The sequence below is a fragment of the Haliaeetus leucocephalus genome, unplaced genomic scaffold (assembly GCF_000737465.1).
Source record: "Haliaeetus leucocephalus isolate CR32 unplaced genomic scaffold, Haliaeetus_leucocephalus-4.0 Scaffold0, whole genome shotgun sequence".
In the NCBI taxonomy this organism is placed as follows: domain Eukaryota; kingdom Metazoa; phylum Chordata; class Aves; order Accipitriformes; family Accipitridae; genus Haliaeetus; species Haliaeetus leucocephalus.
Genome location: NW_010972436.1, coordinates 13,585,420 through 13,612,234, shown reverse-complemented (window position 1 = coordinate 13,612,234; position 26,815 = coordinate 13,585,420). Strand labels below are relative to the sequence as shown.

The 26,815-nt window shown below is 41.4% G+C and overlaps 1 protein-coding gene across 2 annotated transcripts in view; it reads right to left on the bottom strand.

Moving 5' to 3' along the window:
- Window positions 1-7,892: 7,892 nt before the first annotated feature.
- Window positions 7,893-26,815, bottom strand: part of SVIL (supervillin) — a 67,328-nt gene continuing 48,405 nt past the window's right edge. For both annotated transcript variants that reach the window (XM_010585098.1, XM_010585107.1), the window contains 20 exons: window positions 26,097-26,186; window positions 25,925-26,011; window positions 24,664-24,841; window positions 24,200-24,372; window positions 23,796-23,951; window positions 22,898-23,034; window positions 22,233-22,380; window positions 21,963-22,108; window positions 20,915-21,090; window positions 20,670-20,814; window positions 20,056-20,332; window positions 17,994-18,145; window positions 16,681-16,786; window positions 15,642-15,849; window positions 14,868-15,001; window positions 14,020-14,175; window positions 13,471-13,614; window positions 9,939-10,060; window positions 8,968-9,123; window positions 7,893-8,842 (listed from right to left, as the gene is read on the bottom strand). In XM_010585098.1, the coding sequence (XP_010583400.1) occupies window positions 8,756-8,842; window positions 8,968-9,123; window positions 9,939-10,060; window positions 13,471-13,614; window positions 14,020-14,175; window positions 14,868-15,001; window positions 15,642-15,849; window positions 16,681-16,786; window positions 17,994-18,145; window positions 20,056-20,332; window positions 20,670-20,814; window positions 20,915-21,090; window positions 21,963-22,108; window positions 22,233-22,380; window positions 22,898-23,034; window positions 23,796-23,951; window positions 24,200-24,372; window positions 24,664-24,841; window positions 25,925-26,011; window positions 26,097-26,186 (2,978 nt within the window). In that variant the 3' untranslated portion in view covers window positions 7,893-8,755. The remainder of the gene's footprint in view (window positions 8,843-8,967; window positions 9,124-9,938; window positions 10,061-13,470; window positions 13,615-14,019; window positions 14,176-14,867; window positions 15,002-15,641; window positions 15,850-16,680; window positions 16,787-17,993; window positions 18,146-20,055; window positions 20,333-20,669; window positions 20,815-20,914; window positions 21,091-21,962; window positions 22,109-22,232; window positions 22,381-22,897; window positions 23,035-23,795; window positions 23,952-24,199; window positions 24,373-24,663; window positions 24,842-25,924; window positions 26,012-26,096; window positions 26,187-26,815) is intronic.

The window sequence follows — 26,815 nt, the reverse complement described above, 5'->3', positions numbered from 1 at the left end:
CCGCGGGCGCTTTCTGCTCTGGCCCTAGCCGAACTCAGTGTTTTGAGATTCGGGAACGTCTTGAGCCAGAGGTGGTGTGGTTGTCTTAGGAAGGATCTGCGTCGTAGCTGCTTAAACAATGCCTTGAGGTAAAATTCAAGGGTATGATGGCCGTTTCTTGGCTCCCAGGCTTGTGGAAAGAATTGTAGCTACCACACGTTCGCTAAACTGTATTCTGTGCATAGCAGACACTTCGCCCAGCGATTAATTAGGGGCCGCATGGGGAGATGCAGGCCGGCAGCGCTGAGCCTGAGCAAGCGGCTGCTGGGCCCTGCAACACCGACCACCCCGGCGCTGCGGCCGGAGGCACTCGGCCTGACCCAGGGACGGGACGAGCAGCTCTGGTGCCCGTCCCCTGCCTCAGCTCGGCACCCCTGGATTTTTAAACCCCTGTCCCGATTGAAGGGCACCTGGTGAAGTTCCCCGAGGCGACACAGCAGCCTGCGTCCAGCTCGGGTTTAGCCAGAGGAAGGGCGCGAGCTGCTGCGGGGATGACGTTCTCGCGGCAAGCAAGGGGCACGAGGCAGTCCGGCGCGAGCGGGGCGTCCGTCCCAGCAGGCGGAGGTGGTCATGGGGCAGGAGCACGGCGACGCGCCCCCGTTACCAGCGTTACTCGTGGGGAACGGAAGGCACCATGTTTGCCAGCCACGTTTTGTGTAGGGCAGCAGCCAGTCTTCTGCCCAGTCGCCTGCCCTCGCAAGATCCTACGGCCCTGGCTTATGTGACGTGGTGTGAACATGGAACAAGGACAAGCTCCTATTAAATTCAAACACGGCTGGCAGCCTTCAGCCACTTCCTAATATAAAATGAAAAGACGTTTTAATCACTCTGTGCTGGCATTTTTCCAACCGTTTTTCCTCATCCCTCCCTTCCAAGAAGTCTCAGTCATTATCCCATCTACCAGGAGCACCTTCTCATTAGCAAACATCCTCCGCTTGCCTTCACTGCGCTCTGCCTGCCTCCCCACGCACGGCTCAGTCCCTTCCTTGGAAAATGCTGCTTTAAGGGTTTTCTAACTTTGCTTGATGAGTTTGGCTAAGAAAGGGGAAAGTTTGGTGTATGTCATTCAGGAAGAAACAAACCTGTAAGAGATCCATCAGGGGACAGAGGGAGGAGGCTGCATGCGCAAGTGTGTTTCCAGAAGCTCCGCTTTCACACTCGGTTGTGTCTGGTAAGGGCCATCTCATTCTATAGATACAATCTGGAAGCAAATCTGCTGCTACCAGGCTCTCACAGACAACTGCCTGGTCTGTGTCATCAGAAATGCGTCAGCTGCGGTAACATCCTCAAATGCAAAACCACATGTTCTTCTAGCGCTTGGTCTTATGTTCTATGAACATCAACAAGTGAGGTGTGTTGGATAAGGTGGTATCTTATTTGTCCAACCAATACGGGCTTCTCATAAACTTCACCTTATGGAGTCTTTGCACACATATTAAGGACAAACAGTAGATCTTCTGTGGTATCTACTCTGTCCAAACTGGTACCAAGACCAGTGGTGGTTCCAGAGGATCTTGTCTTCACAGGTCATTCCTGAAGGGCTCCAACTTGTCCCTCTGTTGCTCAGACTCTGGGCTGTCAAAGTTCGTTCCTGTTGCTGCCCTGTGTAATTTTGGCCAGTCCTTCTGTGCTTCATGTTACTCCCAGCCTTAAGTGCTACATCTGCTTCTGCAAAGTCAGTCTTGTAAGTCTTTGCTCATCTAGCAGTCATGTGTTGGCAGAACACACGGCTCTATATAAATCAAAAAGCATTGCAAAAATTAAGTCTGTTTTGCTGGAAATTTTGATACTAAAGTAAACCAGAGGCTTCTGGATAAAGTAAAAACCTCAGACTATTTCTGGTAGTTTTCCTTTTGTGGAGTGTGCTATGTTCCTTAGTATTTATTCCACTGGTGTGGTGTGTTACGGTGCAGCATGGTTCTGCTTTTGTTCTGCAGGCAAATTTTGAAAATCTTTTCTGAAATAGAGAATCATCTTTCCCAGATCACTGATAAACCACTTGGAAAGAATTGGGGGGAAAAATACACCCCCGCCCCCAAACATTAGAGTAAGGCACCAGCAATTGTATTCCTGAAATACAAAAGTTAGAATTGTTAAAAAAAAACCCAACTACATATTTAGATTGTAAGACTTCACTGAAATGAAGGTAGCAGTCAGAGTTGGAAAAAGAGAAAGCATTAGAACTAGCTGAGATTTTACTTGGAAACTACTTACATAAATGACTTAAGTTCAAAAAAAGCTATAGAAGTGAAATGATAAAATACTGCCTGGGCCCCCTTAAATAAACCAAGCCAAATCAATTACTTTTCTGTCTATAGGTCATGAGCGATTTATAAAGCATAGAGTGAATGAACAGAGGTGCTTTATTATAATAAAGTGTTACCACTTCAACAACATTATTATATATAGCATCCAGTTTCTGGAGCTAGGAAGCAGGTGCCTTTCTTCGCAGCAAGTCGCCATTACCAAGAGTAGCGTTCATATAGAGGCTACTATATGTTTAGTGGCAGCATAAAGACAATTAATAGCCCCACACGTATAAACTGGTAACTGTTTACAGCATATTTCTAAATTAAAGGGATTAAATATCAGAGTGCTGCTATCACAGCACAAATGGCTCAGCAATTGCCACTGGAAAACGAGTATGCTGGTTAGCACAGCCTGGAACCCACAGGCTGCAGAGGGGGAGGCTGAGCAAACACCACCCTTTAGGCGAGTGTAACATTGAAGCTGAATAGGTATTAGCTAGTAATATGGAAAATGGGGACAATACAGGTTGCTTTCTTCTGCCTCCCCTTGCTCTTCCAGCAATGCGTGTGGTCTAGGACTTTTCTCTGGTTCAGTTACATGGCGAGTAGTTCCATGGACAGGTCCCTGCAGAGGAGGGCGAAGTTTGGGGTGGTTTAGGTAACGTTTGCAGCCATAGTGTCGGCAGCCACCTAGATAGACCTTCAAGGCCCCTTCCAGCTTGGTTGGATTGGTAGAGCCACCAAGTGTAGAAATACATGACTGCAAGGGTTTGCCCGCACAGGACCTGGACTGTGTGCATGCAGACGTGTAGCAGAGCCAGGCACCTCAGATGCACATTCAATAGCTTTTACCATGAATCTCTACAACTGACTCTACCTTCTATTGATGAAAGAAAGTTTTCTTCAAATACCCCGGTGTCTTATTGCAATGAGAGAGCAGAAAACAAAGCTGTTTCTTTTGCATAAATATTGTATCTTTTAGCAACAGAATGTAAGAAATTCGTCCAGTCTGGTCCTTGCTGTGAAAATACATTCCTCTGCTAGTCTAAGGCACTACACTGGGCAGGAGTGATTTACAAAGCTTTATACAAGCAGCACTTTATGGTCTTGCCAAGAGAGCAACTGGTGCTTTCTGCTTTGTCAGTGCATCAGGACTGCAAGCGGACCTCAAGTCATGGGGCTTCCCTTACTTACGACTGTGGCTGTAGAAACAGGATGGGGCCATCTTTGCCCCTTGGGCTGCACATCCTTATGGAGAGCATAAGATTTGGCATGAAAGAGTGTGAACTTGCCGTCCCTGCTGCTGATCTCGTGTGCCTGCTGCCTTGGCACTTGGGCACATTGCACTGATTTCCCAAAGAATAAAGGGCAGGGAGCACCCAAAGGCAAAGTAGCCCAGCTGCAGGAAAGATGATGGTGTGCACACAGTGTGTGGCACTCCCTCTTTTTCACTGTTTGAAATATGCTGCACTTCGGGAGAAGCACAAGCCAGAGATAAAGATTTACTTTGCTTCAGCTCCAGAGCGTGCAGCTTTGCAGACTGGTTAGGGTTGCTTCTTCAGTGGCTCTCCAGCTCTAGAAATAGTTCCCCGCGTGACTGGCTCTCAGTCCATGCTGCTCTCGGCCACGCCAGAGCACAGAGGAACGTGGAGGAGGGCTGCCCTCCACCAGCTGCACGGCTGCTGAAATACTGCCACTTGGCTACATACTCCCCCATCTACCCCTAAGTCTCACAAAACCAAACTGGAAAATCCCCCACGAAACATTCCTGATACAGAGCGGATCCCAGAGCTGCCAAGCGGAGAGTTTAAGACCGCCTGCGAGTCACAGAGCAAGTGGGATGCCTTGCAGCCGCCACCTTTGCTAAACTGAGAGACGCTGATTTTGACCTGTGGGCAGGTACCATGTGTGTGAGCAGCGGGTTCCCTCACAGGTAGGGCAGCGGCTGACCAGCACGGTCCCTGGGATTGCCCTCCTGCCTGACAGCAGGAAGAGCTGCTGCTTCTCCCTTTGCTTTCTGGGACTGGTCATACTGCTTGGGTATTTGGGCCGTGCCTCTATCTGTGGAGAGGTTTTGCCCTTGTTCACCTCCAAGTTCAGAAGTCAGCGCCCAGAAAAACACTGCTAGCAAGAAGCCAGTACAGCACACATGCTAAGGCTTAATGTGAAGGGAAAAGTATTGTTAAAATATTTTAGCTGTTTTTTGTATTATTATAGGACCAGGATAGTTGGATTAGACAGAGAAAAACTAACACCGTGACAACACTAGCCCACAGTCACAGGTTTTAACAAAACTTAGCTGCAGAGCCAGCATGAATGAGGAAACTGCACCGACCCCCCAGACTGTTCTTCGGCCTGTTTTAGTTACTAACTCACCAGGACAGCAGCAGAAAGAGGAGTTACTCACAGTTAGCAGTTCTTCCAGGCGCTCGTCTTGCTCCACTGATCAAATCACAAGAAAACAACATAGAATCAGCATTAACCTTACAGGGCATATAAATATGAGATGAGAGGAGGGAGAACCCACCTGGCATTTCAAGCACTGCACTCCAACCTCCTTCATCCCCATCAAAGATCAATTCACACATTCAATTTCAGGAGGAAGGTTAAAAGTGTCCATCTACCCGTGGCAGCATCTCAGGCTTGCATATCAACCCCATGCTGTTGCCCCGTGAGAATCGGAGGGAACCATGTGTCCCCAAAGCCAGTACTGACTGGCTGAGCACGATCCTCACCTCCTGCTCAAAAGGGATTTCCCTGCAGCGTCAGCTGTTGGCTCTCAGCATCATATTGGGAGAGCGCATCAGGTGAACAGCAGCCTCAGGTGTTTGTTTGAATGGTGGCTTGGGCGTACAGGCTGCTTTCTCCTACTGGGCAGCAATGACCTATTATTGCAAATCTACTTTAGTTTCCACACAAGGGGATGTAGAAAGCAGGCACTTTGAAGAATGTTATTATTTGAGCTATTTCTCTTCACCTGCTACTTGATCCAAAAGGGTTGTTTAGACTGAGAGTTAGTAGCAGAGGCTAGTCAAATGGTTCTTCCTGCCACTCCAGTCAAGCAGGGTTAGTGCTGCCCTGTGGGGAGCACATCTCCACCAGCCAAAGCCTCTATCCCAGAGATCTCTGCAGCATTCAGACTCCACTGCATCAGCCTGCCACTGCCCCCCTCCCACAAAAAGCACCACAGGCTGAGAAGCTTAGAATCAGCTTTCACCGGTTGTGCACGTGAGTCCACAACTCCTGCTCAGCTAAAACCTGTTTGGGAGACTGGTGGGACAGTGGTGGGCAGAAACTAGCTCTCCCAAATTGTTAAAGATTAGTTTTCTTTTTTCTCCCCCTACCTACCTTCCATTTTCCCTCCTCTTCTGGCTAAAGCATACAGGCTGCAGATTTTTCAGACATAATGTTTTATTTGCTGTTTTGGCATACTAATGTATTCACATTTCCAGCCCATTTCACTGCTAACAAATCCTTACGTGTGCAGGAATGCTTGTATAATCAGAGAGCAATGTTTTTAAGAGTCAGGATTGAGCAGTTCAAAACCATAGGAGATAAGAATCATGGCTCAAGGCCTGGAAGCTGCGAGATCGACAGAAAATGCAGAATGCCATGTTCAAGGTAATGCCTTTTTCACACAGAGTCTCTGCACCAGATACTTTGCCTTTGAATTCACCCTAGACATTGTGTTCTTGGGGGTCTATTTGAAGCAAGCAAACAACACTTAGACAAGCCATGCAAACAAACAAACTACCCCCTCCCCATACCCAGACAAAACCTGTTTCAGCTGTATTTCCCATGCAGGGCTATAAAAACAGCTCAAGAAGATTTTAATGGCCCTTTCCAATTTCCAACCTTAAATGGCATTCCCCACAGTAGAGAGGGAAGGTAGCAGAAAATTAAAGCATAACCCACAGTTCTGTTTGAGGCCTTACACTGACTTGTTTTCTGTTGTCATCTTCACATTTCAGGAAGGCATTTTGATAAATAACAAGTATATTAAGGACAATAAAATATTATATCTTCTGCAAAACCTTGAAGCTTTCCAAGGCAATGTTATGGGCAAAGCACTTCAGTAGGAAGTTGGGTTCTGCATCCTGGTTCCTGGAACTGGGACACAAGATACCAAATTGTGTAAAAATTACAGGAACTCTGAGAGCTGACAACACTGAATTACGTTTCACTGCCTGTAGGTCCTCAAGCCGGCTTGTCTTGTCTTTCAGCTGAGATTCTAAAGGCTTTAAGAGTGGGTGGGTGTTGCCCTTCAGCAGCACTTGGAGGACTGACAGTGTTTTCAAAAAACAAAACCAAATGATACTACCCTGCCAGAGGGAAAAACAAGGTCAATCATGCTATGCAAATCAGCTCTCTGTTGGAGAGAAAAATCAAAACAGAGGAACCTGCTACCCCTATGGTACAGACTGAACATGAATAAACAAAACATAATTCCTGGTTGACTTTATCACCAGAGAGGGTAAAAGAGGAAAATATATGGGTGCAAAAATACTTAGATGAGTACAGCAGTGACTTTGGAAATCTCTCAGTGCTTGAAAAATAAACTTGTCACTATAAAGCCCTGCATTTTCAAACTAAGTGTATCCCATGCAGAAGACATAGTTGAGGACCTCTGAGGAACTATCAGACATCTAAACATATTTTTGCTGGAGGCTATGTAAGAAGTATCCTGGCTCTGAATATTGTTGCTACCCTTTTCTTTGGTTTCTGTCAAAAACTGAAATGAAATAACCCATAATAAAAGGAAATACACCAGTGAGAAAATTCACCTGTAGTATCTCAGGCCAGTGAATAGTACTTGTGTATTTCTAGGTTTTTCGTTTATTTACTTAAAAGCTAGCTTACAACTTATTAACTGATGTGTCAAAACAAGATTAATTTTAACTACGGAGCAATATTTACTGCAGATCTTGATGAAATCTACACCTCACACATTCAAAGATCCTACTTTCTTTCCCTGGGCCTAGGAGAATGACAAGAGCAGCAACAGGTACCACTGCAGGTGATCACCTTTTTACCAAGGCAGGAGGAGCTCTGAATGGCTGCAGGGCAGAAGGAAAAGGAAGCTTATGCTAGCAGGAACAAAAATGTGAAATCCACTAGGCTATCAGAGGACAACCACACAAGTTGTTAACAGAAATGCCAAATGCCTGAAAAACATTTCAAACAATAGCATATTTTTACTCTATTGCTCTATTCAATGTCCTAATTAGCTGAATGAAAACGATTTTGACTCTGGTGCTTACTGAAAGAACGGACACAATGCCATACTCATTTTCAGTTCAAGTTTTACTCCCAATTGCACAAAGGTTGAAAAGATTTTTTCAAAGTTTGAAAACCAGCATAAAAATTTTGGTTGCATGTATAAAACAGGAAAACCCAAAGGATACAGGAGTTGCATGACTGTTCCAATGTTCAACATTAAAGTGTTGCACATATACTGATTCTTTTCTACATTATCTGCTTCTCAAATTTTAACTGTACAACACTTGCAGATATCTGAGGTTAAAATGTTTTGATAAAATACCATGTTATGGAAGGTTTCAGTCACTTCGTACAGATTACAGTACAAAATAATGACAACTCAGAGCATTGCTAAGAGTTTATTCAGAAGCTTTTACTTTTGGTTCTTATATCACAAAAGACATGTTTAATGTTTACAACAAGTATTAGAAACTGAGATGTTTTTATTTCTACTATTATAAAAGTAACATAGGAGACCATTCTAAGCCATCTTCAAAATGCAGACCGATCTTTTTTTTTTTGTATATAAACTGTACACAAAAAACAAGGCACTATACATTTTTGGATAATAAAGTATAAAGGTCGATTCGCATAGTTTCTCAAGAAATCCATGCTATAAATACAAATGCTTTGTTCGGTTTAGCACCTGAAGCAGCACTGAGAACAATTCATTAACTACTGCAAAGAGAAACTTTTCAGAACGCGTAGAAGATACATATTGGTGGTATAGCTAATTCAGTACAAGCAACTGCCATCCAGCTACTTTTCTGCAGTTTTGACATGACAGTCTTGAAAGTGAATATATATTGCATTGTTAAATACATACTCATTCTATGTGTTTATATAAATATAAATTCTTTGTAATCCACAAACTAACAAAATAACACTTTACAAAGAGAACTTCTTCAAAAACAAAAATGGCAAGTATTGTATATAGCCAAAGGACACCTGCAGCAGTAGCTCAAGAAACTACTGTTTCAGTGCATAGGAGAGCAGAGCTTAAAACACATTACCTTTAAGAGTCAAAACTGAATTCCATTTCCAAAGAGTTCTCTTGGCCTTTTATAATATTACACACCTCCAGACAGGTAGTCACTAATAACTTCAGATTATGTCTATTTATTCTGTAAATGTGGGGTACAATTCTTCTAAAGGGCATAGAAAGTGAAAACAGACATCCCTTTAGTGCTCACTCCAATAAACGCAACTTAGAAAAGTCCTTTTGCCTTCTTTAGATTAACCTGCTTCCAAGATGGCAGTGCATTGTACTCTTCTCTTGTCATCTCTAATGCAACCTGCATTTAAAATGAGAGGATATGCCATTAGTAAAAACACTCGTAAGTAGCAAAACTGTCAAATGACTTCACAGCATGGTTTGACACACATGCACAGAGTAACAGTGCACCTATTCGCTCCTTACCTCAAAGTCCTCATCTGAAAGATAAATTTCAAGCTTCAGTGGATCGACTCCCTCAGGTAGAGGCCTAGCTAAGAGATCTGCTAATGGATACACCGTTTTACACAGCTTGGCCAGCACATCCTCTACAAGGATTATCTGATTAGAAACATCAGCATCCTATAGGGAGAAAAGGAAAATGGAGAACAGGATCACAATGCTGAAACCACCAACTGTTCCCATTGCAGTCTGCAGATGGCATGGGATCAACCTGCACTGCCTGGCCCACAGAGCACAAAGCTATACATCCAGGTCCGTACATAGGTGAACAGCCCTACCCTACAACAATTTCACAGCTTAAAAAAAGTCTGCACTTAGCAGAAGGACATGCTGTACTCTCCATTTAAGGCTGAATTCTGTGTTTAGTCATGAAGCCAGCATTTTCCACTAAGGATGGCTGCAGAAGACTTGGAAAACAGAAAATGTCATTTGCCTTGAGATGCCCCTTCACTGAAGGCTTTTAAAGCAGTCACGTGTAATTTGGCTGTGACTCTGCTTCCCATGTGGGTAAGTCAATGCTGAAGCTCTTGGAGCCAGCTGATCCTTTGCAGGGCATTTTGCTCCCCTGCACTTTGAGCCCGGAGAACAGACCAGAACTGCACATTGCTGCCTGTTTCACATGATCAAAACAGTTGTTCTGCTAAACTCTAGCACATCTCTTTCTAAGAGATGATTCAGATAACACTTTCCTCCTGTTCTTAACAAAAAAAAGAATGTGAGAAGTTACATGAAAAAACAACCAGGAATGCCTCTAATATCCACACTTCCAGTTGGAATTTAGCTATGTTATTTTTTTCCTGTGCAGACTCCTGAACTGTACTTTCCAAGTTCATCCTCTGGATTTTGGGGATGACGGCACAAACAAGAAATGTTACTGACAACACAAGACATAATTACTAGCAACAGAAAACAGTCTGGGCAATGAAAAGATTTACCATTTCTGTGATCTCTGCGATGTCTTCCCTGTGTTCCCAACTTGGGAACATATTAGTGAAGGTCAGAGGCTCTAGGCCAGCATGAATTAGATAGGATTTTGGGGGCTTCTTTATATTTTTTCCTAAAAACAGTCAAAATACAAAAAAAAGAGAGAAATTGCAAATGGTACCATATTTTGCAATGTCACCCACTATCCAAAGCTACCTCGTAAGCATGTTTAGTTGATTCTTTCCTGAAAAGCTGAAGTAATTTAAGGCAGTAGGAATAAATTTCACCAGGATTTTTTTTTTTTAATATAGTATGGCACCTTTTAACATGTTTTTCAGTATTCTTAAATTTGCCTTTTACTGTATCTGACAACAAAGATCAAACCATGTACGCTGAAAATTCCCCACAGTTACTTCCTAACCCAATGTATTTCTTATCTTACAAAAATAGAGTTAGAATAGAGTAAAGCAGAGTGTGATGGTCTGAAATTAGCCAAATTCACGTAAATGAAACCTGGTATGCTCAGCCAAAGTGTCCTGCCAGCAGCAAATAAAGCTTAAGCTTGGAGGCTTAAGGGAGAATGTTTAAACTGTTCTTAACTTGGGATACTGAGGTCAAACACAATCATTTTGTTATTACAAATTCAAAGGAGTGGGATCTGAAAGTTAACAGAGATATTGCAATAGCTGGATGGTAATTACTGATGATTTTCAAAGACAGTCCTGCCTCTTTAAAACGTATGTGTGCACACTATATAGGACATGGACATAAGAGCCTTCTCTTCCACATATTTTCACTGTGGTTTATTTCTTGTTCTACCACGAACAATTCAACAAGCACTTAAAAACACTGCATTTAAAAAATGTGTGAATCTGCTCTAGTTGCACTGCTCCGCTCTCAGTAATTCAGCCAAGAAATAAAAGGAGAGTGGCATTTGCTAATGTTCCAGCATAGGTGAGATGAATTTGTACGTAAATGGAGAAACATTTCCATTGCATGAACTCTGCCCTCAGCACAAGCTGATCTCCTCACTAAAAATCACTGAAGGGCAAACCAGATTCTTCCCTCTCCTAGCGGTCTGCAGCTCAGCTCTCCAGACTGCTGATTTAGCAGATAAAACCACAGAAAAACTTGCAAGACATTTTGATGAGTTAAAGAAGATTTATGCACAAGGAGAACTGCTAGGTATATTCAAGGGATATCCAGAGTTGCTAATTAATCTCTTTCATACCATCATGTAGTTAAACACTGCAAGCCAGGAAAAGAAAAAAAAAAAAAAGGGGGGGGGGGGGGGGGGAAATGGGGAGAAGGACATAGATGAGGAAAGACATGGAGAGAGAGATAAGTAAGAGAAAAGTGTTCTAATGCTTCTGATCACTCAACTATATTCTGGTAGTCAAAATAATTGCAGCAGCATTGGTATCTCCTGAAATACAGTTTCTCCACCTTGGTAAGTAACAAAACATAAGAGCTAGTCAGCCCTGACAGCTTGATGCAATAAATTTTTGAAGGGGTTGACAGAATCCCAGATCATGAAAGTGACAGACCACCAGAACAGCATAGTTTGAACGGTAGGAAACTGCTAAAGAAGTTCACATTAGCTTTGGCATAGAAATAGTACAAGTAGAATTGGTCTTTAACAGTAAAAAACTTGTTCTGTACCTATCCAACCATACAGCCCAAAGCTCTTGAGAACTACCCCATGGCAAAGATGATAAAGCCACAACTGCTGCAAAGTCATGGCCAGAGGTAAAGAAGTGAGCACCCAGCAAAAAAACTTGTCCTATGATACATATGCTAAAGTTCAGACCCCTGAGGAGTCACCGAAGAGCTTTCCACTGTGCATCAAACTCAGATGCAGCGAATTCAATCCAGTGCAGAAGGTATTAATCACTTTTCCCATCACTGAACTTCATGAAGTTCAAGAAATCTGGAAAAGTATCCAAACCTCAGCATGTGTATCTGATTCCATCTCTCCTGGGTCCAGAAAACATGATTTTCCATTACCAGAGGATTACCACTGCATCAGCAACAGGATCTCACTTGTATCTCTCTCGCTAGCCTGCTGAGCAACTCTGGGCACTTCTTTGCATGGGGCTCAGTTCCTCTATGGTGACATTTACTTCTGCTGTGAAGCACGCTGTATGAAATGATTTCAAAGAAGTGCACCTTATCACTCCTTCTGACTTGGGAGAACTGGGGGTGGTGGAGAACAAGTAACTGGCCTTTTCTTTAGGAATTCAGCAGTCGCTGCCCAAGACTCTTCCAATTACTGCCCTGTCTTTAGCACCCCATTCCTAAACAAATGCTGCTATTGGGCAGGGCAGGGCAGTGCCAGGGACACCAGAGGATGAACGACAGAGCAACACCGCAGTCCGATGAAGGTCACGTTTCTGTGCCTCCAGTACTGGTTTTCAGCTGTCTCCTGCCAGGTGTTACCACCTCCCATCAGTGACATGAGACAACTGAGTAGAATCACAACACGTGCGCCTACTCCTATTCGACCTGCAGATTGGGAAGGAAAGACTGGCTTATCCTCATAAGGGTGGAATATCCAAGAAGGGTATCGCTTTCCCTCTTCAAATACACAAATATCTATGGGAGAAGATGACAGTTACCACCAGCTGTGTCACAAGTTGTGAAGTTTATTTGCTACAGAAGAGATCAGTGGCATCATGAGGTCTCAAGATCTGTAAGTGATCAGGCTTTCCTTGCAAGAGGACATAGGTTGGATCAGTTAAGCTGTAGTGACTTATTCACAGTGGGAAACTGTTCTGAACTAACAGAACATGGCTGTTACTTATGCCTTCTTTCCTGGATGGTAACCCCACACCTTTCTTTATTCATCCTTCATCAGAAGATGCAAGGTCTGTTCCCAGCCTCACACAACCTTAGATGAAGTGAGAAGAAAGCATTACAGTGTCTCAAGGAAACTCTACTAGCACAGAAAATAATCTGGTCAGTGTGCTCTTACATGATCATCAATTGCAGCTAGAATCACTGCATACTGACTGGTAATAACTGTTTTCTAAAAATGAGTACAGAGCCTCAGCAATGTGCTCCAGCATTTCCAATGGCCGCCTGTTTCCGTGTGAGACTTGTTCTCGATCTTCAAAGTCTTTCCACCTTCCCCACTAAATCAAAACCCAGTTACATCAGCAAACAGTATCTTCATTCAGTCTTTTGATACACAGAAGCTTATGAAATCTAAGAGGACCTAGACAGAAAGCATTCAGGTTTAAGAGGCTGTGTTCTCAGAATTCACTTTTAGGGATCTGATGTCTGAACTATTTTCCCCACAGCGGGGGCACAGAAGAGGAATAAAGCCTTTCCTCTGAGAATTGAGTCAGCAGAGTATCTTCGCAATTTGGGAACAATGCCATTTACTAAATGGTTTGCTAAGAAAGAGTGGAGAATGTATCTTCAAATACGCTGATGTTTATCAATAGCATTGTGGGAGCACCTGAGTACCTTTCAACTCAGGACAGCAAGGCATGGAAAGGCATGACACACTCAGAACAGCCAGGCACAGCAATCTGTTACCTTTGCAGTACCGGAGCACTGTCTCCATGGCGCATTTCCTGTCTGTAGCCCACCTGATTCGAGCTGATCCAGCAATTTTGTTTTCCACAGGCCACCAGCCTTGCCACAGGTACACTTCATGGTGATTGTCAACAAGGAACAGTGCTACACAGCCAAAAACATAACAAATCCATCATCAGTTGCTTATTAGTTCTCAGAATCCCCTAAACAACCCCAGTCTTACATGCTTGTCAGCATCAGGACAGGATCATTTCAAAGCTTACCGATCCCTTTTGTTATTCATCCAGCTGAACCTCAGCTGAACTCAGGTTCTCTGATATAAACAATGTATTTTTATAGCAAGCTTTTGGGATACATGTATGTTTGATTAGTTCTCAGCATCTTTACCACAAAAAAAATTACTGTTAGTGTTTAATGCAGTATAAGCATCACATGCACACATTTTCCTGTGATAAAGCAAGTTAAAAGTGATTACAGTTACTGAATCACTGCCCAATGCAGGATACAGTTATCTGTTTTCTTGTTACTTAAGTATTTTAAAGCATATACCTGGCTGTGGGGCAGTGTAAAGATCTTCTTGCAAGAATGGCATGGAATTGATGACAGCAGGGTCTCTTGAAGGGTAAATGTACTCAGTGGCTGAGAATTCTCCTGAGGAACTACTGAGGCTGAACAGGCGGGGGGTGAAATTAAACTTTCCAGGATCTTTAAAGAACAAAAATTAAGAAGATTTCCAACAGAAAATACCAGAGGTGAATGTAAAAAATAAAAATAAAAATAAAAAAAAAAAATCAACTTTTAGAGTCACTGTAAATTCTCTGGTTTTTGAAAAATAAAGAAAGATGACCAGATGTCTTAGGGGACTAGCAACAGCTGTGAATAACTTGAGCTATAAGGCTGGCTGCCATCAGTTTGAATCTGATCCTGGCTACTTACTATCAGCCATTTCATAACGGGCTGTTTTGCAAGCTTAAGTGAAGCAAGCTCATCTCAGAGTTTACTTTTTAACTGACACATTTTCTACTTGGTAAATCAATCCCCCTGCTACCTTTGTTGGCAGTTTCAAAGCAAAGACTGGAAAAAAATGTGTGCAGAACTGCCTCCTAAATCCCATCAGAAGAGAAGCAAAACGTGTTGGTAACAGCGTTAACTATTGCTCCGTGCTGCATGAATACAGAGGGGCTGCAGAAGGGGGAGAGAACAAAATGAAACACTTAGTTTTCCAGCACTTTCCTTCTAGAACAGCATTACTTAACTCAGTAGATTTTTTGGAAGCATCTCTCTGAAGCGATCATCTCAACTACCAAGATGTTCTTCAAAAGCTTTACATTAAATCTCACAATACCGTAGACCAGTAAAGTAAAATGTGAGTGCCAAATCCAGGAATGCAGGTCTACCTTGCAACATGCAATCATAGGCCTTTCGATCTCTCCTTCCTAATGCGTCCCAGAATCCCAAGGGCTCTGATCCTTCATCACATTCATGTATCGTCACCTTGCTGCTGCTGTGCAGCCCTGCCTCCAGCGGACATCTACAAAACACGAAGGAAAAAGAGTGAACCGAGCTTTCCTGCCCCGAACACAGCTAACACAAACCTGCTGGCCACTTGCATTATTAGAACCCAAAAGCACCCTATAGGCTTGTTGCACACTTCATGTGAACATAGGCTTTTTGAAAATGACAAAAATTATCAATAAACAAGATACGGAATTTCAGCAACCATTCTCATACCATTTCTGATCACATACCTAGAGCGGAGGAGATGCTCGCATGAGCTCTCAGTAGGGATTCTCACTGCCTGTTTTTGTAACTACTGCTGTCCTCCTCAAATGCTTTCCCAAACACATTTCCTCTTCCTTATTTACAAGGCTTGATTCTAATCCTATCAACTGGGATTTAGTTTGCTATTCAGATATTGAGCATCTCCCTCCAAATGGAGACCATTTGTTTTGCAACTGTAATCAGTACATTAGGAAGAGTAAGTGCATTTGACCTTAAAGTGATTACAGAACATGTGTTTTCCCCACTCCATCGAATCAACTACCCATCATTCCCCCTCCTTACCAAGCGTGCACATGCTGCAGTTGTACTCAGAGGACAGCTTTAGTTATTTCAACTTTTCTTTGAGGCAGACTATTTTAACATGTCCAAAATATAGATCAGACACTCACTGTTCCTTTATTTTATTGGCTGCTGTTCTTCCTACATCCTTGGTGTGAGATTGTGCTTTGCAGCCATGCCACAGGTAGATGAGAGCTTTATTTATATTGAGGACAATCATGGATGTCCGGGAACGCAGGCTGCTGCAGTGACATGCTACTTCAAGTAAGTTTCCTTCATTGGGAACTTCTCCTCGCACACAATATAGCCTCCAGTCACCTGGAGCAGACAGGAACAGTGCAGCAGTATTATACAGTCAGTCACATGGGGTTGAAAATTCAAGACCTCTGCTCTGGAACAGCTGTTCTCATACTGGATGAATTTCACATATCACATGCCTATATTGTCACAGAATAAACTAGCCAAGCATCAGGTTTGGCTAACACTACTCCAGAAACCCTGTTGCAGAAAAGACACCTTCTGAAACCTTGCTACAAAAGTACAAGTATTAAGAGCTGAAGAGCTTAACAGAGCAGGAGAGACAAGTTTCTGCTCTGTTTCATACAGGAAAAAAAGGGAAATAAATACAGTAGTCCTTCTATTCAACTTCTTTTCCCCTGTGCACCTTAGGCACAGGAGATCACATTCAGATGCAAACTGGAGCACAGTCCAAGCTACACGTGCATTGAAATTCTCTGACCTCAACTGCAGCATACAAGGAATATGTTGCAAAAAGTAACGAAGGGGTAACAAAACCTTAGAGTTCTCCTTGGAGCAGGAGAACTGCTCATAAAAATGCTCCTTTGCCCAGACTGTGTAGAAAAGAACATATTTTAAAGCAAATGAGCACTTTGCTTAATTAAAAAACAACTAGAACAATTTATATGCATATCAATACAATAAAGTCAGCTTGCTCTAGGGTGACAAAATCCATGCTATGCTCAAAGAAGAAACAAACTAACTTGAAACAAAGCATCGCAAAGCTGTCTCATGGGTTTCACGGCATTCATTTCCCTTTTCTACAGAGTATGGTAAGTTGAGACTAAATTCAAAGCCCTTCACAATAGATACAAAAGGATTTGGGGGCAGAAGCTCTTAACAGTAATTTACTTTGTGCATTTTCTTCTTCCTCTTCCCTTCTGCCAGCATGCACAATCATCCCTCCTTGGAAGCACTGCAGGAAGCATGGCGGTTCTTTCCCTTGAAGCACTTGTACCTGGAAATTGAAAGCGCCACTCTTCATTAAAAAAAAAATGAAGCAAGTATACAGACTCAGGAAAACTAATCTCTATGGATTATTAAAAATTGTATAGTTATGGCCACCCACGAAGATGGCTTTCATTCTACCTTACAACTGCTGACTATTGTTTAAATTACCATATATATCAGCATGCAATGGATTTCGTATGTGACCTGCATATTAAAAGAAACCTCTAGCTGGAATCCAACAATCAAGAGTTTTAGAGGATAAGGAATACCAAATAAACTCTAATTTAAATTAGTTTAACCATTATTTGAATTCTTTACAGGACTGGGCCATCCTGCCTTATATTCTTTGAAACTATTATGGATATAATGTAGGAACTGAAGTAGGTTCAAAATTTGCTGTAAAACTGGTTTATATTACAACATGCATGTTCTTTGCTCATTAAACATTGCATTGTGATTATGAAACTGATATAGCTAATTGCTAAATCAGGTATGTTGCACAGAATCGCACACTCTGGATCAAGTGTATTTACATATCTCCTCTATGAACTCCTGTCTTACTGGTCACTTCTACGCTGCTGTTAAAAAACTAATCACAGCATTATCAAGGTACAGAAACTAACTTTAAGCCTCCCATCTTGTATGCTGGTAGCAGTCAAGCCACAACAAAGCCCAACTTCAGCTAAAGACAAAGCAAGCTAGCCTGTCCTCTGTTTGAGCTTCAAACTAGCTGAATCTGCAGTTGATAGAATCTCTGCAAAACAAGGCAATCTAATATGTAATTACAGAGTAAACAAATTGAAAATTTCCAATGTATTTTCATGCCTTGGCCTGGCAGAAAGTGCTTCTCCTGGTCTCAGCACTAGGAAGACAGTCCTGTTATCTGAACATGTACTTGAAGTGAAGGCACAAATTTATTTAACTGTGCTTCACCTATTCCTGCAGGGAGAGGAGAGAAGACATTCTTCTTCAGCCATTCTCAGAAATTTCATCTTTAGAAGCAGGGTTTGGGAATGACAATCCATAAAGGAGCTTATCTGTCTCTGGAAGTTGGTATAAAGCCAAAAGCAATTTTGAGGTCTAGTAATCTGTACTGTCAAGAACATGTTTACAGAAAGAGAGGAGGCAAAAAAGATAATTTGCATTTGCCATTGGTGGCTACTTGGGCAGGCAAGTCTTACCAGGACTGCCACCTAGGTCTGCAGGAAGCTCACCTGTGCTCCTCTCTCTTCATCAAGTTCCACTGTCATCAGTGCCGATGTCCCTTTCTCACTCACTGTGGAGTGCCTTCCTTGCCAAAAGAAATACACGCATTTCTCTTTTCCAAGAGCCCTTACTTGTTGCTCTCCTTTTTGCCTGCTTCCAACTGCAAAACAGAAAGCACATGCTGAAAAAAGTACTCTGGCTATAGATTTAAACAGCACGTGGTTTAATCTCATCTGCCAGCTCAGCACTAGCCCATCCAGAACAGGAAAGATAAAATGTCCAACTGGAAGAACATTAGGTGTCCAAGCCAGTAACGTCCCCCAAGTTGGCATTGTCTCATCAGGTGGATGTAAGCCCACAGAGAGAGATGCCTGTGTTGGCCAGAGAAAGAGATGTAGAAAGAACTGGTACTATCCGGAGAAAAATAACTGACATCACTTGAGCCAATTTGCATGTGAAATGGTACATCCAGTCATGTTACCAGAAGAGTGCGTTATGGCTCATTTTCCACATTACACACTGTTCTTTGGCAGCAGGAGAGTAGCTGGCTGGAACAATACTGGAAACAGCAACAGTTGAGAAAGCTACAGGCATAAAAGAAAAGTCTTTCTTGGTAAAGTGATATTAGAAAGGAAAACTACAGAACAAAAGAAGACCAAAGCAGTATTTTGCAGTCATAAAAAAGTTAGGATTAGGTAAGATTTATTTATTTATTTAAATTAACTCAGTATTTCATATTGGTCTGGAAAGTGGGTTAGCAGCAACCCTTTTTTTTGTTTTTTTTTAGAGAGGATCGGTATTTAGTTGTTGTGATAAGCGAGTAATGTTTACAGCAAGTGAAGTTGACAATACAACCAGTTATGGATTATTTTACTCTTTCCAGGGAATACTAAATAAACAGATATAATTAAATCAAAGATTTAAAAATACCCAAGAGCTTTAAACCAGATTCTTAAAAAAAATAAATTAAAACTTCTGCCTTGATTTCAGCAGTGCTGAGCAGCATCCAACTGAAATACTTAGGAGAAAGCATGCTGTTTTTTTCAAGATGAGAATACTCAAACCACTACTCACTTCTAAAATTTATGGTTTTCATTCTTATCTGTGCATTCAGCCCATAAAAGTACTGCCTCCTGCATAAAAATTTATTCTGTCTTGAAGTGATGGAATATATTTTCATCCATTTGGATTAGGAGTCTGTTTACAGTTCAGTATTAATGTTACCCATTTCTCCCAAGATTTACAAGCTTTTGTATTTTTCTTGGATTTACCAGTATCTGAACTCAACGATCCTGAATGAGACCTACCTACATTTTTTGGCTAAAAGCCTGAAGCTGTATAGCTGTTCCACTGCTTTCAACCAATTTTAATATTTTCCTATTTGAAACAATAATGTTTCGACTATTTTTATTTCACTTGTCGCGAAAGCCACCTATTCTTAGTTTAGTGCCAAAAGGGAGAGTTCCATTGAGCACACTGAGCTGACTGATTCTCAACATTTTACCTTTTAGACTCTTGTCAGAACACTGCTAAAGTTCTCCACTTGAGACTGAAACCCATAGCAAAGGGTTTCCAGGAACAGCAAAAAGGACAGCAAGAGCAATGAGTTGGCAAGGGCTTTTCCTGTCATTGTTACTGTTCTCCATTACCCAGCAAAGTCTTTCGTTGTTGCTAAGCCTACCCCCCTTGCAAGACATTCAGGCCACTGTCGTTAGTCCAGCTGCCTAGTTATTTTGGTGTTAAGCTGTGGGCACAATTCTGGCCTAATGAGCTGTCCTGTGAACATGTACACCACCACTATTGGGTAAAAGGAGAGATGGACAGTATTACATTTGATGTATGAAAAATAACTACAGCTTTTTTTTTTTAATGCTTTCTTTTAAACAAAATAAAGTAATAAGCTATACTTCTTAATGGCCTAGGAAGGCTAAATTAGCATTTCTAACCTTTAAAACAGTTTCACATCCAAGGAAGTCTAGGTCTGGATCTTATCCCTAAAACTGTACCACTATGCAGTTTTAGCTGCACTTCTCCATGTTTCAGCAGGATGAAATGGAATTGTTCACTAACCTGTAGTGCTCACCATGTACTTCCACTTCACCACATATGTGTCTCCCTCATGGAACTGCCCTATGCTTTGCTTAGGCAGTCTACTATAATCGAATTCCAGGATGTGCCAGACATCCACAGATGCAGTGATAATTTCAAACTGCCTCCCATCTTCTCCTTCTACAAGTCCATAGCCCCGGCCAATATTCATTCCATCCAAGACCGTGCCTACAGTTGTTTGGGGCACAGCTACCATTAGCATGACATCATATGGTTTAGAGTCAGATCTGGATTCTTCCTGTCAAAAAACACAGAAGAGATTTCTTTGAGCATAGCTTTTTTTCTTCTTACCCCACAATTCCACTCAAACAGTTTGACTCTCGCATATTTCTGTACTTTGATATCTTGTCATCATTTGATGCCTTGTCAAAGCCACCTTGGCAGTATTCATTGAGCTGCTCGGCACTAATATAAAGCAACTCTGGGGGTTCACTGTAAGGTGGTGATGTTCTGACCCCTAGGTCAAAGCCCGCAAGATAAAGAAAGTGCTCTGGATCCTTGAGAACAAGCTTCCCTGGTTTCAATCCCAGCTAAGTCACCTAGTTTGAAATACCTAGCATGCTTATTATATGCACCTTCTGGTGAAGGGATTCACTAGAATTCTTCTCATTGAGTTTCTTCAGCTCTGTCCAATCAAGAAATTTTTCTTTGAACAGTATGGTCTCGTTATGTTCTGTGAGTCTGCCAAACACAGCCCAGTCTGGGCGTCCTTGTCCCTTTCTGTACAAGGGAAAAAAAGAAATAAAATCAAATTAAACTCTGTGAAATAAGGGCAAGAAAACTAGGTTTCTGCAATGAGACCAAACTCGAGTTTTGATACCTGGGTATGAGGGGATTGCATTCCCCTGGGTCCAGAGGATTTATGTCACAGTTGGAGTAGTCAAAGGTGCCATTCCACAAGTGTTTCGCCAGCTGGAATGCCACTTTTCTTTGTGCTAAAGTAACTTCCTTTCCATGCCATACATATACTTCACTGCCAAAATCAAACACCAGCACCTAAAAACCAAATCAAAACAAAAAAAACCCCAACTACCATTAGGTTAGGTGATACCCTGATCCTCCAGTTTCCTAGTGCTGCAAGCTGACAGTGCATTGAACACAAACTCCTCCAAATACCTGAGTTTCTGCAGTGACACTAACAACTAGCACTGCAATGCAAGTAAAGCCAGGGCAGTGATCTGCACTGTGATGTCTAATTGTCGAGGGTGACTGGAAGCAGGTATGGGGAGTGCTATGAGGTGTATCTTTAGGTGGTATCTAGGTAACTAGTAGATTAGAGAGCTCTTACTACCAAGAACCTGATTCTGTTGCATAACTGATTGCCGTCAAGTTACAGCAGCTTTCACTGACATTTAGACCTATGCTTTGTCCTGCAACTCAGGAAGGCTGTCAGAACATACAGCGTGGGTATCTGGCTCAGCAAACAAGCAGCAACTTGAATACTTTCAAGAAAATGCATCATGTCTTTATTTTGGAAATCTGCTCTTATTTCTACTTAGATGGGTGAAATGGTTGTTTGAAAGGGAAAAGTCTGCTAAGGATAGAAATAAAAATGCTTGAAAGGGAAAACAGGTTTTTATTTTGTTTTTTTCTGAAGTGCTACCTGTTTTGCACTTCATGACTTTGGAGTGAGCTACTGATGACAAAAAGATTTACACTTCCTAAAATACTATTTCACTTTAAAGATAACATGATCTAATTTCTTGAGACCTGCAGCACACTCTAGACAGCAAAGTGTTCAGAAGCTTTTCAGAAACAGAGAGGACCCAATTTTCAGTGAGCCTCTCCATGAGCATTTGCGATTCCTGAAGGTCATCATCAGCTGTACATTCCTGCACTTACAACAGGACCAATAAGTGGCACGATACCTCTTTTGGTTGTAGCAGGGTACATTTTGGCACCTTTCCCCAGTAGTCATCCTCAGGAATGAGCTTATCCTCTACAAGGCGGTAAATGCAATTTGTTTCTATTATTGCAGCTTCATACATTTCATCTTCTTCAGGACTTCCAGCAGCTTTAGGAAACGATTGTCAAAATTAATAAAAAATTTTAACATCCAGCTATCTTTAGTAAAGAGAACAGACTCAACTATTTTACTGTGATAAAACATCAGATACTATAACTGTAAGAATGCTTACACTGGTAACTTGTCTGTCCACCAAGGAGTTTCCAGAAGTCTTTGGCTGCATGGGTATGGGTATTTATTCCTTCTTCTATAGTCTGTATATAAGAAGCTCTACAGCCAAGTTCCCTCTTTGTCTGAATTAAAGTTGCAAGTTCTGAAGCCTAAAAGATGAACAGTTATCTGAACAGAATTGCTTAAGTCTTTGGAATACTTGTGCATATCTTGTTCAGGGAGTAGGCAAAAGTAGATAGGATATAGTAGAGCAAATAGCAAGAGAAATTATTATTATTTGTTGCACTAAATGAACAGACACTAGAGAAAATGTTACAGAAATACATTCATTCTTTCATTTGTCTAAAAACAAGACTTGATCTTAATGAACATGGGAATAAAAAGGACATCCTGCAATTCAAACTATTTTTTGTTTGAGTGCAAATCTGTTTCCTGAGGATATCCTCTTTTCTCTTGCAGCTTCACAACCTACACACTCGTATGTCAGCTTTCATTGAGTGCACAGGCTAAAACATATTTACAGGAACTCTGCATATCTACCTGTCACTGACTATCAGTTACATGCCACTTTTTGAGACAACTGGCACCAAGGCTCAATTACATCAAAGAGACATACGCTGCGACAGTTCTAAAAATAAATAATAAAAAAACCCAACTAGTACTAACCTTTGCTTTTTCTATGACATTTGCAAACTCTCCTACCCATAAGAAACAAAAATGTGGAGTTAACAACAGGAAACAGTCTCCGCTGTTCAGTGACGAGGCCCTTGGTTCAACTAATCTTGTTTGAACATGTCTTCTTCCTAAAAAGAAAACAAAGCTAATTATATTCCTTTGACTACCGCTATCAAATGCCAAGATCTAATTTCTTTTGAGTGAAATACAAACAGTCCCAGCACATGTAGCAAAATATATGGAAACAGACTGTTAAAGAAGCATTGAAAGACTACTACTGTGGAAAAAGGGTTTATTCACAGAAAGCAAAAAAAAAAAAAAGTTGCCTCCGATCAACTAATATTTCTATTATTTCCTGTTCTTGCTTTAACAACTTTTTGTCCTTCTGGAGAGAAATTACTTAAGTAAAATGGCAGACAGCAGCCAAATTCCAGAATCCTCTACATTTGCTTAAGTGAAGCTATGACACAGTTTCTGTAGGCAGTAAAAGTTTTAAGAGCTTTACTTTGTCAAAAAAGTAGCTATTATTTTGCAGATTCAGATACATTACTATGCATTGTAAGGGGAAGTGGAGCAAGAACACTGTCATGTCACTTTCAAGTTATACTGAGCACTAGATGAATGGGACAGTTCAAAAATTTCCACCCGAGATAGCTAGAATTCCTGAAATAGTTTGTTTTCTCCTCAGAAAACACACAACAGTGGCCACAATGCAAACCAATTTGTAAGGTTTTGCATTTGCCACACAGTTCTCACTTATTCTTTTAGGTTTTGGACATAAATTTTGAGCTGGTGACCTAGAGCAAGCTAAGCATCTAACTGTGGTAGCAACTCCCATATGTTACAATCAGCCTATTATATATGGAAAGTAAAAGCAGTTTCAGCATACCTTTAATTTGCAGCAGCATTAGCTTCTTGTATGGCACAGCACTGTTGTTAGAGTTTTGCTCTGTTAGATTAACACTCCGCAGGCTAACGTTGCTGAAGTTCTCTTTGCTTGCCAAGCCAGCAAGTGCTACTTCTGAGAAATTTGAGTTTGTAGACACTTGTACATAAAAAGAAGTTGGAGAAAAAACACACAAAAAAACCAAAAAAAGGACAAAATTATTAAAAAATTGGTTGTTGCGTTAAAAAAAAAAAATTATTTCCCCCCATTATTTCTAGTTTTTGTCCTTCTCAATAGCAACAGCAAAACCAGGTTGAACTTAGATTAACTGCTATCCCAAAAGCTTTGTTTTGTTTTAAATTAAAATAGCAAGACAGTGTCTTGTACAAATCATCCTGTTAGCTTACTTTTTTCTACTTTCATTCGCTTTGACTCCATGAAGGCAACATTCAGTCGTTGTTCAGTATATTCATGAAGAATATCTTCTCTTGCTGCCAGCATTTTCAGGGGGTTTCTTGAGGACTGGACTCTGCGTGTAGGCCTAACTGCACGTTTGTGCTCTGCTACAGAAGATATTAACCTGAAAAACAAGCAGTGTTTATAATCATCAGTTAATTTTCCTAGTCAGAATCATCCAATGACAAGAGATTTGCTTTGATTTTGGGTGTGACATTTGTTAGGAAATCAGGATCAGTTCCTGGATTCAGGCAGAAGAGCAATTTCAGAAGGATGTATAAGAAATGGACATAACCGGTACTAAGATATCTACAAGATGACTTAAAGCTGAACATTTTGACAACCACCCCTACATCTACATTCACAACAATGGAAAAAAACAAAACAAAACAAAAAACCACCCGATAGTTCTTACTTTGGTGCATAAGGATCAAAGATGGCATCAAAGTCCTCATCAAGGTCCAAAGGCACTGAGGAAGAAGGGAAATCCACATGGCGATAAAATTTGGAAAATGTTTCATCATCATCCAGCTTCATCACCTCTTTCACAGATTTTCCTGTAACTGTCAGCACTGTCTCTTGCATGCCAGCAACTGCAGGAAAAAAACACCTCACCCAATAAATAATCATACTAGAGTTTCTAACTCTAGAAAAGGTAAACATGGCTTGTTTGGTAGTTGTTGGGGTGGTTTTTTTTTTGGGTGGGCTGGTGGTATTTGTTTTTTGTTTGTTTGTTTTTTGTTTTTTTAAATTGATGGAATTTGAAGGAGAGATGGTAGAAAAGTCTGTTGGAAAAGAACGATAAAAATGGAGTTTAACTGCTAGTCAAAAGCAATAATCTTTATTACAAAATGGTTGGGAAATATGGCTGAATAAAAAGTTAGGCACTGTCAAAAACGATTTGTTTTGGTACGATGATATAAGCATTTTATGGTCTTGCACAGTCCATCTTGCCTCCAACCACATAATTCCTTCCTTTGAAAAGATCTACTAGAACTACAGGTGGAAAAGTCACTACTTCAGACTAGTGAGTATGGATGGCACAATCATTATCCTATGCTACTGCCTCCTCTGCTGAAATGTGAATACATTTGTTTATGGTATTTGGCACTCTACAAATTACAAAAGGATTTTTGTTTTACAAATAGAGGACAGATACATGAGATGGAAACACCAGAGAACTCTAGCCAGCTTCACAGGTAGCCAACAAGCTGTACAAGGAAGCTATATGAGCTGCTACAGAAAGTCAATTTTCAAAAAAGCAGGAAGGTGAATGAATTGTGCTTGGGAGCAGCTTAGGGTCCCATCTTGAGTTCAGTAAGATTAAACTACATTTAAAGCTGTTTCACTGTATATGGCAATATGGTTCAAACTGGCTGTGTGATTTTAAGAAATTTTGCTCTCAGAAAGAATGTACATCATGTGCAGAGAAAGAAGAAAGTAATTTTGGTGTTTGTGATTTATTCTATCATACATACATAATACAATAGCATAAGGCTTTTTTGTTAAAACTTAGCAAAGACTGAACCACAAAAATAAAGTGGGTGATCAGTAAGTGCAGTCTGAACAAAGAAATATTCAGTTTCTGTTACCAGATATTTTAACTATGAGGTACTTCAAGTGATTTACTGAAGTCGGAGAGTAGATACATTGCCACCTTTGGTAACTCTACCAACCTTTGTTATTCAGCCTTCCCAAGAATGACTCCAACTTGTCAAGCTTCATATCTGATTCCAATTGCATATCAGGCCTGGCTTCAATTTCTAAGCAAACCAGAAAGTAAAATGTTAAGTGATGTGACAGGAAGTAAAGAAGCCTGAACGTATTTCACCCATTTTTATTCCTTACCTTCCAAGGGCTTTGTAACTGGAGTGGTAGACTTCTGCCGGTTACTAAAAGGGGATGCTACTGGTGTTAGCGCACTTGGAGAAGCCAGGCCTGCATAAGAACACAGAACATAGGAAATGCAGACCTGGGTCAGCCCACCTTTCCAACAATGATGACTTGGGGAAGCTATTTAGGGAAAGCAGACAAGCCTGGCCACTTTGTACAGACCCTCATACCTCCTCAGCCTCCACAACTGTTGTATTAAGGACGGCAGAGTGTACTGCCCTGCCTGCTCCTTAAATCAACAGCAGCCCCAGAAACCATCCCATTCACAAGAAAAAAAAGCTTTGTTTCCAAGTGTCTGTAAGCAAGCTAACACAAGATACATGCTTTCTCTTGAATACAGTCATTTTGCTTGTTTTCAGGGTAGCAGCAGTTCACTTGGTCTACATTTTGGACTCCAGTTCTACCACAAGCCACATTTTAAAAACATGCAACTGTTCTGAACAAAAAGATATGGTTAGCAGGGAAAATACCAAGATCTTGCTTGGCACGTTCGCTACTACCACCCCTTCAACCCCCTTTTTTAATTTCAACCCATCTCTATTAATCCATGTAGCAGGATGCATCTGACCTGTGAATGCTGTCCCTGGATTAAGCAGTAATTTTTGGGCCCTGTTGTGTTTTTAAGAACACGTGGAAATGGAAGTAGAAATGAAAGTCAGAGTCCCCACTGTATC